Source organism: Syngnathus scovelli, chromosome 15 (genome assembly GCF_024217435.2).
Source record: "Syngnathus scovelli strain Florida chromosome 15, RoL_Ssco_1.2, whole genome shotgun sequence".
NCBI classification, from domain to species: domain Eukaryota; kingdom Metazoa; phylum Chordata; class Actinopteri; order Syngnathiformes; family Syngnathidae; genus Syngnathus; species Syngnathus scovelli.
Genome location: NC_090861.1, coordinates 5,497,892 through 5,512,676, shown reverse-complemented (window position 1 = coordinate 5,512,676; position 14,785 = coordinate 5,497,892). Strand labels below are relative to the sequence as shown.

Genomic DNA, 14,785 nt, shown 5'->3' with positions numbered 1-14,785 from the left:
CTTGTACATTTTTTATTCACTTGTTTATTTTTTATTTTGTGTATCAGTTGCAGTTAAACTGCCCGAGAAATGACTAGAAATAAGTTATGACTTCAAATTTGCCTTTGTGCTTTCTGTACTTTAGCGCTATCGAGTGGCCATTTGTCAAAATGCCAAATCACCTCACCGGAAATGTACAACACTTTTATTCTGAAACCCCGGGAGGAAGCGTGATGTACTTCCGCCCGTTAACTTCACAGTAGCGGTGCTGCTGCTGCGAAGCAAGTAGGAGAACCTCGTCCCGGATGGTGGTGGACTAAAAACTCGCCACCAGCACCACCAGCTCGGGCCAGACGACGGAATGCATCAGCGTGTCATGTGAAGCGTCGTCGAAAAGCAGAAGGGTTTAGTCGAGTCGGGATTTTTATTTTCTAAAGCGACGACCCCAAAACAAACACAGAATCCAAAAAAACAAAAAACCCGAATCAATATAAAAAAGGGTCAAGATGTTGCAAGTGCTAGCTTGTGGCGCCGTAGTTTTCCCCGGCTTGTTCTTCGCCTTCAGGAAGATCCTGCCTCGAGTGTTCAAGAATTGGAGTGATGCCGATGTGGTGCTCGTCAGCGAAAGGTGAGGGGGAAACAAAAACCTTTCTTATGTTGCTAAGTGTTTTCTTGCTTCATTCACTGCGGGGTTTATGGTTGTTGTTGTTTTTTGGAAGGGGGGGCCGGGGGGTTTTGGTCTGGTCTGCTCTGGTCGCTGTCCAACGAGCGTTCGTTCTCAGCTAGCTTGTTTCTCCTCCATTGTTTTGTGTTCCAACTCGGCGCTGTTTAGGAACGTTGGCTTCCAAGTCTCGTGACCGTATGCGTTCATCGAAAAAAATAAAGTTATCTCTGTGACGGCTTCTTTGCTTACGTTAAAGACCTGAAAGAGGTAGCCTAGCCCGTGAGTTACGTGGGGTCCCCGGCTGCACCTCACTTATGTAATTCTCATGCAGTACAACTGTTTAAAAAGCTCATAATGGCAAAAGGAAATAATAAATCCACCCATCCGTTTTCTGCACTGCTTGTCTTCTAACAGAGCTCATGTATTTTCTTTTCAGCATACAAATACATTTTGTATGGCTCTGAATTAAGTAACCCCCTCCCTCCCTCCCTCCCTGCTTTAAAGTGGTCATCCAAGTCAATATGAAGCGGATATCTGCAATTGAATCTGAGATTGCCACGATCACGACTTTAAAGAATAATCGTCGAATGACAAGCTCTCATATTGCACACTGGTGCGTGCACTCGAGCGCTCATTGGTCCGCAGTCACCCTGCTTTAATCCTCTTCCGAGCCAAGCCTGGGCTCACTGCTGCTGCTGCTGCTGAGTTAGCTGTGTCCTCCTCCCTGAATAATGCTTCCCTATTTCCACTAATGCTCATCTGACGGGAAAACGCTCTCTCTCGCCGAGCGTTCCCGCCGAGGGCCATGTCACGCTGCTTGTTTTATGGGGCGAGAAACAAAATGTTAACCCTGACGTCCTTGCCCTGGAGTCATTGTGTACTTTGATGGCCCCAAAGGTTTGACCACTTCCCAAATGGAACAAACCACAAGTGGTTCTGGTTTCATCTTGTGTAATCCTTGGAACACGCAAATGTGGGTCTCCTTGGCATCTCCAGAATACCGCTGGCCTTTACATCTCTGATGGCGCTGTTGTCTAGATTGTTGAACAACCAAAACAAAGAAATTCATATATACATTACAGTTGGAGGAGACCGTTCATATACAGCGCAATTTCTCATGAAAATACTTGACCAGCGTTTTTTCCAAAGATTCTATGTGAAAGTCAGTTATGTGGATTTTCTCGATGGGAATAGCTCAATTGGCTTGATTGTACTCCGATGTACTCTTTGCTTGGCTGCCTTGCCCCCCACACATATTCTGAGTGTGACGGCACGTGAAATAGCAAGCGGCACGCCACGAGTGAACGCCGAGCCGAGGTTTGCGTGGCAGGAAAGAGCGAATTACCCAGCAAGGCGGCGAGGAATTCTTTGCCCTTTTCCTGTTCCCCTCCACTCTCGCTGCTTTGTGGTCATGCTGGCAGGGCAGGGTGGCTGGCGCGCACACAATGACCGGACTGTGCACAAATCTGGTTCTCGTTGAGGGTTAAATGTAAACAAAAGTATGTTAAGTGTAGGTCGACTTGGGATCAGGTTTGAGGTCTTGGTCGTCGGGCCGTCACCTGACCACAGTGGCGGTGCGCCAATACAGATTATTAGCACGGCAGCTTCAGCTCACCAAACGACAAACTAGCCATTGTTTCAACATCTCGCCATAGTTTTTGGAGTCTGTAGCGAAACGGTGACAATATTGCTAGGAATGTCTCAAATCTCCTTAGCGCGGCTGCTGTAAGACCCTTCAGAATTTGTAGGCTCTTATCATTTTCGTGTGTCTTTTTCTCCTCCTCAGGTTGGTGTCGTCCATCCATGCCGTCATGGCAACCACAGCGGGAGTGGTCGTGGTGTCGTCGTGCAGGGGCAACGTCATCGATGACAGGTTGGTTAGTTAGTTGTCGAGTCACGCAACAGCTGCCCGCAACGTGTAACATTAATCGGATTGTTCCGGCTGTCTTTATGCCAGCTAGCTTGGTTGTAAACTTTATGCTCGGCTTGAAGCAGGGCGGGCCCCTTTTTTTCTTTTTTTTTTTTCTTTTTTAGGAAAGTGTGAATGTAAGGTAATGCTAGCCTGGTAATCCTACTGAGTCAGCGGCCAGACCCGGGCAGTCCCAGTTTCAGGCCTCTAATCTCCACAGGCCCCTCCTCTCTCCTGCCCTCCCCTTGTGGGCTTAATTCCTTCACAGCGCTGCTCAGTTCTGCTGTCCTGTGACGCGCACAAGGCCGGTGTGTGTGTGTGTTGGGGGGGTGGGGGGGGGGCTTATCAAACACATGCTCTGCAGTCCGACTACGCTTAATACCCTATCACAATCTGTCGCTGCCTCCGGCCTTGGGCGTAACACTTTACTCCACATCACGACGACCTCAAGAAAAAAGACCTAAAGGATGATTGTGAAAGATGCATTTGCCTTGAAGATATTGTCAACAGCAGCTTTAGGCTAAGTTGAGCCAAAGCGATAGTGGCATCGGCTCGGCCAATCGAGTCCTACCGAGCCGCGTTGTTTGTTGTACCTGACCGCGCTCGGAATCGCCACCCGATGACCTTAAGAGCTGAAGAACCCCGGCGAAGGTCAGAGGGCAGCGACCCGGCTCTGCCCCTGCGGCTTTACTGTCCGGGTAATTAACCGTGCCCATAGTCAGTCGGCGCTCGTTAGATCATGGGAGCTGTTTATTATGCCGCCTTATGCGCTTATGTAAGGTTGCCGCGGCAAGGGCACACGCTCCAACCTCGCCATCAAATGTCAAGTTAGCAGCCAAGCAGCACTCATCCATCCGCAAGCGAGTCCGACTCGTAAAACCGCCGCTGACCTTCCCACAAAGACGTTTCCATTCATATGGAATATGAGGCGAGTGTCCCAAACGCGTTTTCTTTTTCCAGGCACTGGCTAGCCACCCACTTTGTCATCTGGTACGGCGTGCCCTACATGACGTACGACCTCCTGGCCATGTACCTCAGCCACTACCACCGCTTCCGGGTCAAAGGGCACGAGGAGTTCAAGCGCCACTCCCTGACGACGATCAAGGCCTTCGTGCGGCGGGAGTCGCTGCTGGTGCTGCATCACATCGCCCTGCTCACCATCCTGCTGCCGTTCGCGCTGGTGAGCCAAGCGGCCCAATTCTTAACCACATTTTGTTTGCGGAACACGCCATCGCGCGAATGGTCCACCGGCAGAAATGACTTTGATTCTTGATAAGATTCTTTCGGGGAACAAAAACGCCGCCCTACAATTGTAACGCTCCCGGAGATGGATGCTCTAAGAATGGACAGGAAGTCGCTCCTCCAGAAGAAAAGCGTTGCTATTCAAGTGTGTGAATGCGCTTCCCGCCAAAGAATCAAAGCTCAGGAAAAAAACAAAACACTTGATTGCGACAATCAAATGAGCATTGAGTCATTTTGCGGAGGGAAGCGTCGAGCAGATGGAAACATGCTTGCTTGTCGGAGTGCGAAAAGAAGAGCAGCGCGATCGCATTACGCTACATAATTTAGTTGCAGCTGCAATCGTTCTCTCTTAACTCGTCACCCGTCTGCCAATTCAAACTGGTCAAACTTGGCATCATTTGAAAAGTGTCAGGTTTGAAACGTCATAGCACGCTCACAAAAATTCCTTGCCCAGAAAAGGTCCTAGACATTTTTGCTGGACAACATGGCATCTCGCCGGGTTACCCCGAGTTAAGTCACGCGTGCGAGAGATTTACCGATCGTCGCCTGGCTCGCCTTAAAAGGAGAGCCATATTAAAATAGGTGAGTGTTTCAGACTCTCTTTGCGAGAGGATTAAGCGTGTCACGCGTCTTACTGGCTGGCACACAGGTTAACTAGCGTGCTGGGAAAACAAACACACAGATGGCCAGCATCAATCCGCAAATATCCTTTTCTTCTCCAAGACCGCAGGCAAACTAGCTCATAATTAAAGGCGCCGTGTGAATTTCACCCGTCTTCGAAGGCCACGGTTGGACTACTTCTCCCTGGGGGGGAGGGTGAGGTAGTCCACCCAGGTAGCTGCGGCGTTAAGTTCCCGGCAGTCTTTTCATGGGCAGATGACAGAGTAAGCTCATCTTTTATTCATCTGCAGTGAGCTAGCTAGCTTACTAGCTTTTGTCCCTTGTCTCAGTATCCGTCTCGTCAGATGGCGTCGCTAACCACGGTGGTCAATATTTGAAAAGCGTCTCATGCTTGAGCCATATGGGGGGCTGTATTCAATTCAATGTTCAGTGTCACTGCTTCAATTGCTTGTGCTGTTCTCCAGATAAGAGGCCAAGCGTGCTCGCTTCAAGAGCGGCGGCACAAAACAAACAATAGAAAGCGACGTATATCGCGAGCGGCAACCACCTCCAGAATAATCACTGTTCAGGAGCCCTCGGGTTAATAAATGGATGATCAAGGACCCATTCAGAGTTTTAGGACCAGTTAAAGTGAAGTTAGACAATTTGCAGAGGAACACATGCTAATGTTTCAGGGCACAACAGCAAAAAAAACAAACATGTGTTTGTTGTCCGACTTATAGTAAAGCTAATTACGTCTAAGCAGTCTGTCTGCATAAAAGCCAGATTGGTTTTCCCGGTATGAAGTCTTGGATGGCGTCCTAATGGCGCGAGAAAGCTTATAAACCCGAGGAAGTACGACCGTCGTTAGAAAGCGAGCCGTCTTAATGGAGCCCAGATTTATTAGCTGGGATGTTGTGTTAAAGGCTTCAATGGAAAAGAGATGTTAGATGCCATGATGTTGTTTTTTATTATTTTCAATCCCGAATCAAGTGTTTCATGAGATATGTAGTCAATGCTCCCAGAGCTTGTCCTTGGATGCCAGCTGTGTTTATTTTCCACGAACCAAGCTTATGTTTGCTTTTCCTGACCGGCGTGTGATGCCCCCCCTTGCCTCCCTCCTCCCACTTCTCTACTTTTCTTTCCATTCCTCAGTTCTTCCGTAAGGACCAGGGAGATTTCTTCATCGGCTGCTTGTTTCTAACCGAGCTCAGCACGCCCTTTGTCTCCCTGGGCAAGATATTAATTCAGGTGAGGCGGCACGGGCACACCATCTTTTGTCTGCTTTATCTTCTACAAAAGTTTGGATCATGTGGATGGTTGAGTCTGGCTCATATCTTAGCAAGACTATGAACACGTCCTAATTTGAAGTGGGAACAAATGTACTTTCCTCTCCTCCCTCCAGCTGGGCCTGCAGGAGGGCTGGCTGCACAAGTTCAACGGCGGCATGGTGCTGCTCACCTTCTTCGCGTGCCGCATCGCACTCTTCCCTTACATGTACTGGGCTTACGGGCGCCACTACGGCATCCCGCTCTACGCTGTGCCCTTCCACCTGTCACTGGCCTCCAACCTGGGCAACTCCTGCATCTTGGCGCCGCAGGTCTACTGGTTCGTCCTGCTTTGCCGAAAGGGCTACCGGCTGTACCAGCGCAGTCGGCAGCCGCCCTCGCCCTCGGTTAAGAAGCAGTGATCTCCGGCCAGCGTCGACACGCATTCTTAACGCAACTACTGTACTTCTCCTATCTGAGCGCCCACCATTGTACTGTAGCCCAGGAAGACCGGCGGCGTCTAACCCCACCTTGCACAATTTCACCCTTCAAGTTTGGAATCTGCTGCGTACAGCGGACCTCTCTCTCTCTCTCTCTCTCTCTCTCTCTCAAGCAACTACTACTGATGTTTGGCATTTCAAGCCTGGTCCAGCCGGCTGTGGATCTCGCCGGTGGTTCACACCACCGGACGAGAAGAAGAGCAAACGCGTGATGGACACAATCTTTATCCATTTGCAGTGAAGGTCTGTTACAGTGCGAACGTGCGGTCGCTACGACAGGTATTTATTTGTATCGTTTTCTTTGGAAAGAGTGGCGACTCTGTCGTCGTCTTTCCGCCGACTCACTTTATCAATCTGTGCATCAGTCGTTAGTTTCGTTTCCAATTGGATTTCCAAAAAAGAAAAAGTGACTCATTTGGGGTATTTTTGGGAGGTTAATCAAACTTGCACAAAATAATGGATAATAAGCTACAGATTGTGGGCTCAGATCAAAAATAAGAAATACAGCAGAAAATGAATAATATATAAAAACTCAAGTCGTAAATAAAATGTATGGAAGATACATTAGCTTGTCCAATATGCAATAGTTGAAACAGGATTGAAATATTGCAGGTAATTTGCATTTCTTTCCTCTAAACATACATAGATCTGAGCCTAAAATTCAAATTGTGAAAAATCTGTAAATGTATTTTCTAGTTGAATCCAGAGAAGACTAATTATACACAGATTTTAATCGCACAGACAAGAGAGGGGTTTCTTTGAAATGTGATAAGCAGTATTAAGCGAAGATGACTCAATGCTAGCATCCAGGGTATATACAGTATTAGCACTGTATGCTAGGCGTTTCTGTCGTCCATATATTTAGATGAAGGATAATCGATTTTAACGTGAATGATCCACTGGATAGCTAATATTTATGAAGTTTTTGCCCTAAGATAAGCCAAGCCGGTGCCTCAGAAGAGCAATAAGGTGAGCTAGTGTTAGCTGGTTAGTGCAAGCCACTGGCAAGACTTTGAGGGCTTTATACACTTTCAGGTTTTTAGAGATTTACATGATCACAAATATATCTTAACCTTTAAACTACTTGACACAAGCAGAATCTATCATTATCATTAGCCCCTTTTACCCTAAGCCCGCCCTACGTCGCTGTTCTGGAATTGGGGGGGGGGCGATGAAGCCGACTCAGCAATATTTCAATCGGAGCCATAACAGAGCAATATCCTGCCCGGTTGTGCAGAAAAGGCACATTCTGTTTTGACTCCGATGCGGGTTATCAGCGACTCGTAGCTACCGCTAATCATATCGTAGATTACAACTTTTATTTTCAGAATGCTGCACTGTTTGGTAGTTACACGACCAATTCACTTGGATTCTGTCGTATACTGTAAAAGCTTTATAGATGACAAACTGACTCAATGCATTAACGGGCTCTGTATTAACCCCCCCCCCCCCCCCCCCCTTCCAGAAAGCTAGAATCTATGCAAAACAATGTTAACAGCGCATGTTTACAAGACTAATGTCAAGTTCATTTGATTTAAGTCTTGCCCTGGTTTGTATCGTTGAGCAATTTGTTGACGGCATTTCCGGTCCTTTTACCATGTTGCATTCCAGGCGAAACATTGCTCTTATTAGTTATTGAATGCCGGTGGCAAAATCTTGACGCAGATTTGCCGTCGAGTAGCCTTATTTGCCGTAATTTCGATATTTGTTTTGAACAAAGATAATCGCCGATCTTGAGTTTTTCCACACAGCCTTTTGGCAAAGCTTGTCGAAAAGGCCCTCAACCTTTTATTTATGCACCATAATACGTTATATTTGTATACATTAGTCCAAGCGCTGACTTTAAATCACAAATCTGAATAGTGTAACACATATTAATCCTTTCTTGTCGATCGTCTTAAGTTGACCTATCTGCTCAGGGTTTGAAGAAGATAACTTCGGAAGTTGATAGTGTATCATGCCACTGTGACAACACAGATGGGAAACTATCATCACACAGTCTTCTACTTCTTCCTAAAGTCATTCTACTGGTTGGCAAACCAAAGACTGTTGGGCACTTTAGTTCATCCTAGCATGGTAGTAATGTGGAGAACATGCTTATATTTATAGCAATTGTAGCTTTTGTGTAATATCAGTAAACCATCTCTTCAAAAGGCTGCTAACAATACATACAGGTGTTTTTTTTTTTTTCCACCCCTGGATCCTCCCATTTATGTCAAAATGAACATGAAAAATGATGTCATTGGCTTTAGGGCAGCTACAGGGCGGCGTGATAGGTGTTAGCATTAATGAAAATATTCAATAACCTTCAGTAGTGACAAGCTAATTACAAATAAATCACGGTTAGCTGATGCTAGACCAGCTAACGCGGGGGCCTATGCTGTGTTGTCAACTATCGACTGATGCTAACATCCTGATTCTGGGGATTGTGATTGTCAAGCCCTTTCATTTTGTCAACTATCACCTCAGCGCTCGTTCTTCCATTTTAGTCGCCTGCGCGCTAAAATGTTTGCATTGAGTATCTGAGTTTCATGCATTTTAACAATGCAACGGCATTACTGTTTTATGATATGATGTGCATGCAGATGTTCTGAGAAAATGCACAACTATCGGAGCTGTGATGTGAGGAAAGGGGGATCCGCAGACAGCGAGCCAAAATTGGTTCCCGGTGCCTTGTGAAAAAAAGGAATGAAGTCGGCAGGCGGCATTTACAGGTTGTTGCTTTGTGTTTATCATCACCAGCATATCCTGGATTATGCATACACTTGGCAATCATTTCAATAGCATATTTTAAAAATATGTGGTATTAACTTTTGACACCTGACCCCGGTTAATTTATTGACATTTAAGCTACAATTTTAGGATTTTTGATCTATTTGGTGTTTATTTTAATTGATGGAAATGATATACTTACTCAATTTATCAAAGTCTTACATTTGGTTGCTGTGCTCTCCTGTTGTTTTGACTATTTGTAGCGTTCTCAGAATTAACTTGGTTTCCCAGACACACTCGGGGTCAGTGAACGCACCGCCGGCACAACCTTTTTATCACTTCCTGCCCCGACGACCCCCTGCTTTATTTTTGATTGCGTTATAATGTTTTCTTTAATTTTCACTGGTCAATGGCAAACTTTGACGTTTTTTGTAGCTTGATATTTTTGGGGACTGGATTGCATTATGAGAAAATGTGAGAAACAAAACAAATGTGAGAGATACCGTTTCAACTTGGGCACCCCTTTAAAAAAATCAATAAATTGATTTGATAGTCTTTTGACCATGTGTGTGTCTCATTTTGTCATTCGACATCAATCATAAAATTATACATTTTTAAAAAAGTTAAGGACGCCCGTCACTTGAAACGAACGATTCTTCACATATTCTGACGTTTTGTTCATGTTGTAGTTTGACATCCCCGCCACTAAGGGACACTGTTGATTCAAACTGAAGCCGTGGAGCATCATAAATGGGATACACGTTAGTGATGTGCATTCCAGTTCTTTTAAGTGAAGTAATCTCTGATCCTTTTTTTCTTTTTTTTAAAACTTCAATAATACACACAACTAAGCAATAGACCAGAAAAACAACAACAAGTAAACACACGGTAATGTCTACAACGGCAACGCACACATTTTTCTCTATTACAACATCCCGTCATCCCGTGGGAACAACATATACGTCAAACAATACAACTTCGACCCCCGCCGCCTCCCAATTGCAAAATAAAAGCACGTTAAGGTTTTTTCTCATACCTGGAATAGAACTAAGTTCAGACCGAGCAAGGGCGCGTGTCACTAACCAGTCATCTATTTCGTGACGTATATAGGTATACACGTTATTTAAAAACGACTACGATACAAGTGTTTACCAGCTCAGTGGCCTAAGAGGAGAGTGTCCGCCCTGAGATTGGGAGGTTGTGGGTTCAAACCCCTGCCGAGTCATACCAGTGACTATAACAATGATACACCCATTTCTTCCCTGCTTGGCACTCAGTGTAAGGGGTTGAAATGCCCCCCCCCCCCCCCCCCCCCCCCTTGCCGCTCACGATCATTGGGACTTTTGGCACTCAGTGTAGACCATTTGTACTAGTGATGTTGCTAAGAGTACCCCCACACAAATAATACAAGCCCCTCCTAACACCCCCCCCCCCCCCAACGTCCCAAAATACATAGCCAAACCTGTTGCGCTCAAGCACAGATGGCACAAGTGTCTGGCGGAACTGAGAGAAAGACTCACTAGCAGAGCCTGGAAGAGGATGGGACAACAACCAGATTCTTTCCGAAGGTTTGTTAATATTATACCCGGTTGCAAATCTGATTTGATTGCCAGACCTTGTCGTCGCCCTTTCGGTGACACTTATTTACCTTTCTCCATTACAGAGACGGAAGATCAAGTTAGAGGGGAAAGAGAGGACTTATTTTGAGAGACGTCCAGGGTCCTTAATGGGTAAGGACTCCTTGCGATCTTTCTAAAGTGTCCTTGCTGGATTATCATTATGGACACCGCAGGTATCTGTTGAGAATTTCCATTGGAGAAGAAAAGAACATCAAGAGAACTCTTGTTTCTGGACTCCAACCCGATACTACTAGACAGCCATGGACCAAGGCGCAAAGGGTGCCGAGGAGAAAATGGTCAGCAAGGCCCTGGATGAATTCAATGCTACCTTGCAGGCGGCCGTAAAGGAAGTCCACATGGACGTGAGTGCGTTCAAACAGCGCATGGAACGGCGCATTGAGGAGATGAGCGCCTCCAGCGGGCCCATGGCCGAGGCGGTGGGCAGGCTTCAGGAGGAAAACCTGCAGCTCCGCTCCAAACTAGAGGCCCTCAGCCGCCTGGTAGAGTCTCTCGCTGGGGTGCAAATTGACAGAAACTCCCCCACCAATGCGAAGAAGAAAGAACAAGGTTTGGGAAATGGGCTCGTGGAGGAGGAGATGCGCTATGGCAACCAGGGAGGCCAGAGGGGCCAGGTGGCTCTGGCTACATCTGGAACCCTACCACCATGGAGAGCAAAGGAACTTAATGTAAGTATTCAAAGGTAATCCCGTTCACCCAATTGAAACTAGGTCCAGTGGTGTAGAACAATTTAGTACGACTGGGAGGAAGTGAAACGTCAACTCTTTGAAATTGTCATTCTTCTCGTCAGTAATATCATTTCACGCGATTATATCCTGACACTCTTCCCTACCACTGCTTGCACCCGATTTATTATCGCAGCCAAAAGGTCAGGGCTATTTCTGGTTCCACGCTTTGCAGTCCAGAGCGCCCTGGTCGGGCTGGGCATGTGCTCCGTATCGGTTTCCCCCCGTATTCCTTCCCAAACGCTGTCCGTGCGTATGAGACGCATAAAGAGGGCACACTGGCGTTTATGCGCTTCCAAGAAGTTCGTAGAGGTGGACCGGGCTCGGGTTTTAAATGGATTACAGATGTCAGAGTGTGATATCCTACTGAGGCTAGCGCCAAGCCCACACATCAACCAGGCGCTAATCTCCCATCCCGGTGGCAAGTTGACAGATTGGGGGTCTGCTTATGACATCTGCCAGAAAGCAGAAAAAGGGGAGCAGGCTAAGGGGGATGCAAATAAAGGCCGCGTTTCAGGGTGACATACTTGGGCGCTTGCTCCCTGCTGATTTTGCAAAGCATCCATTTAGGGCTATATCGGGACGCATAGACAGAAAGGAAACTCTTGCAAACGGGGCCGATTACCACATCGAAAATAGTCTCTCGCTTTTGCATGGCCTCAGCTGTCAGCTAGGAAAATCTTTCAGCTGCATTCAATATGCTCAGTATGAGCCAAAAAAAATCTAATTTTGATGTAGTAACAACAAAAAGAATGATAATTCAGAAAATCAAAACCTTTTCAGTGGTTTCTTCCTTGAACCGTGTCAAATAACAACATGAACTATGACGGATGTCCGGTGGGCTCCATTGCTGTCATCTCTGAGTTTATTTTTGCACAAGTGGTTTTAAAATGCCACGGTGGTCCACAATGACAGGGGGATACACCCCGGAACGTAAACAGTCAACAATAGTCGCCTTGTCGCGTTGCTAAGGCCTGCACGCAAATAGACAGAACGACAGCTGCAAAACGATCATCACACAGGCGGGCAGGTTGTTTGCTTGTAAAATCGATTGCCATCATGAATTTCATAGCCTCATGTGGGAACAAAATCCAAATTTGGGATGTTATGTTGTCTCCCAAAATAGGGAATGGGGGCCTCGGCAGAGAAGCACGTTGGCTTCGCGGAACTACAGAACAGGAAGCAAGGTGAGCACCCCCCGTCTTTTTTTTTTTTTTTAATCCATAGTCACATTAACATCCTCGACTTTGCTTATCATTTTTAGAATGTGTGGCCCAGTCCCACGTGTCTGTCACTTCCAGAACCAGTGCCATGTCAGGTGAGTTCCCACTCCCACCACTTTGAAGATAAGTGTTGATTAAATCCATCTTTGGATGCATCCAGTCCAGGAAAACTTTGACAGCCCTACCGAACCTCATCTTCCCATCAGCGCAGTGACTCGTGTCAGCTCTGAAGCTCCGGTCGTGCTTAAAACCACGACAGAAACCACAGTCAAAAGTAGAAGTAGTGAGTTTGATTTTCTTCACTCCTGCTGCTCCGAATCGTTTCGAACGATCAATGTTCACAACCAAAGTCAAAATGAAACGACGCCATTTGTATTTCCTCTGTAAGGTGGCACAAAGGAGCTTGCATCCCATCTTCCTCTCACAGCTATGAGCAGAAGCAACCCCGACACATCTCCTGCACCCAAAAATGTTCAGACTCCATCTTTGTCCCAAAAAGCAGGAGAGTATCCATTTCGACGCGGTGAGTGGTCCATACCAAAACACTGTATCCCGTATGAGTTGTTGGCTTTCTTTCTGATTAGATCTCCTATTATTAGATGTGAGCGAGGTCAAGTCCATATCGAGTCTCTCCACCTCGGTTCAAAGCGGCGTAGAGTCGCCACCCATTTCTTCAGCCATTGCATCCCAGGAACCTGTGAAACCTGGGGAATACCCCTTCAAGAGAGGTAGCTCCCAGCCCATCTTCAAAGAAGGCCTCCTCTCACGTTTTGCTTTGCAGCTCCAGTTCTCAAGACGCCAAGTCCGAGTCTGAAGAGAAGTGTCAGCTTTCCTCAACCGGCAGGTAAAAAGCAGGCAGGCAATCCTATCCTCATCATCTGGATCTCTCTTTTGTATCTACTGCTTTTGGATTTGATTGTTCCTGAACAGTAAATCCTTTTTTTCCCTCTTTAGAAAAGTTACTTCCCTCCAAATCAATTATAAAACCAGGTTGTGCACCAAGTTTCGAAAAGTAAGTTGACTGATGTAAATTTCCTCTGCTGCTGTTTGTATCTCCAGTCGACATGGTTGTTTTTCTCTCTCTCCAGGAAAGCCAATTCCCCTCCAGTGGAGGTGAAGCAAGATGTGAGCAAGTCGAACACGCTTCCCCGTGCTGGCGGAGCTCAAGCCAAACGCGCCCTCTTCGAGAGGATGAACTCCGAGCCCATCAAGTTTGTAGCATTGACGACATATAGCTAGCTGGTGATGGTTGTCTGTGATTTTTATGACGCCAGGGTATTTGCATTTTGATCGGATAGGCCCAAGGATTCCAAGCCGAAGCTGAAGCGTTCCCAGAGCTTTGGTCCCTCCAGCGCCAGCGGTATCAAGCAGATCCTGTTGGAGTGGTGCCGCTCAAAAACCATCGGCTACAAGGTACAAAAATCGGGATGCTCCATTGAGATGGCTCTGATTTAATTCCCCGATTTCACAAAACACTCAAACACAAAAGTCAGTCATTGTAATTCCTCATCTTTGGAAACTCTTGCAAATAAATGTTCATCCTGCAGAACATCGACATCCAGAACTTCTCTTCGAGCTGGAGTGACGGCATGGCCTTCTGCGCCCTGGTCCATTCCTTTTTCCCGCTGGAGTTCGAATACAACACGCTGAACCCAGCCAACCGCAAGCAAAACCTGCAGGTGGCTTTCACCACGGCAGAGTAAGTTATTTCGTCATCTTGGTTCGGATGTAGGAACACGACTGACACTATTCCAACCAATGGCTGGTCTTTATTGACTCAACCACCGTTGCCCTCTCAGAACCCAGGCCGACTGTCTCCGTCTGATCGAGGTGGACGACATGCTGGAGATGGGCGACAAACCGGACCCCATGTGCGTGTTCACCTACGTCCAATCCCTTTACAACCACCTGAAGCCCTTTGAGTAACTACTGTAACTCTGTATCAGAGAAGACTGCAAAGACACACATATAATCATCCCGAAGAATAAGGAAATGCGCAAGTGTTCACGTTTTGTAGGTCTCGTATGCTGTTGCGGTGTTTACAAAAGGGACTTTTAAAGCTAAGGCCCACTATTTAACAATACAATTGTCACAGCTGCTGATGCGGATGTGCAAATCCAACATGGACATGCTCTAGAATAGCATGAGATGCATTTTGCAGTGTGTCAAAATAAAGCTATTTTCAGTTTTCCATTTTAGATTTTTTTTTAATCCATCTATCCATTTTCTATTGCACTTAATGTTACAGTCACGGAATCACGAGAGCCTATCTAGGGAAGGTCGCAGCTGAGATTCAAACCCAGAGCTTCATTATTGTGAGGCAGAC

The 14,785-nt window shown here is 46.5% G+C and overlaps 2 protein-coding genes across 2 annotated transcripts; both read left to right on the top strand.

The window, feature by feature from the left end:
* Positions 1 to 216: 216 nt before the first annotated feature.
* On the top strand, positions 217 to 9,435 carry tlcd3a (TLC domain containing 3A). Its single transcript, XM_049742615.1, has 5 exons — positions 217 to 607; positions 2,430 to 2,516; positions 3,513 to 3,732; positions 5,550 to 5,645; positions 5,800 to 9,435. Exons 1-5 carry the CDS (start codon positions 486 to 488, stop codon positions 6,082 to 6,084), a joined length of 810 nt encoding a protein of 269 aa, XP_049598572.1. The 5' UTR covers positions 217 to 485; the 3' UTR covers positions 6,085 to 9,435.
* An 876-nt stretch (positions 9,436 to 10,311) lies between these two features.
* Positions 10,312 to 14,652, top strand: LOC125982238 (smoothelin-like protein 2). The gene is made up of 14 exons (XM_049742609.1): positions 10,312 to 10,442; positions 10,538 to 10,604; positions 10,667 to 11,179; positions 12,363 to 12,423; positions 12,501 to 12,554; positions 12,620 to 12,742; positions 12,848 to 12,982; positions 13,059 to 13,187; positions 13,241 to 13,303; positions 13,414 to 13,471; positions 13,548 to 13,670; positions 13,758 to 13,872; positions 14,007 to 14,158; positions 14,259 to 14,652. Exons 3-14 carry the CDS (start codon positions 10,754 to 10,756, stop codon positions 14,383 to 14,385), a joined length of 1,566 nt encoding a protein of 521 aa, XP_049598566.1. The 5' UTR covers positions 10,312 to 10,442; positions 10,538 to 10,604; positions 10,667 to 10,753; the 3' UTR covers positions 14,386 to 14,652.
* Positions 14,653 to 14,785: the final 133 nt, after the last annotated feature.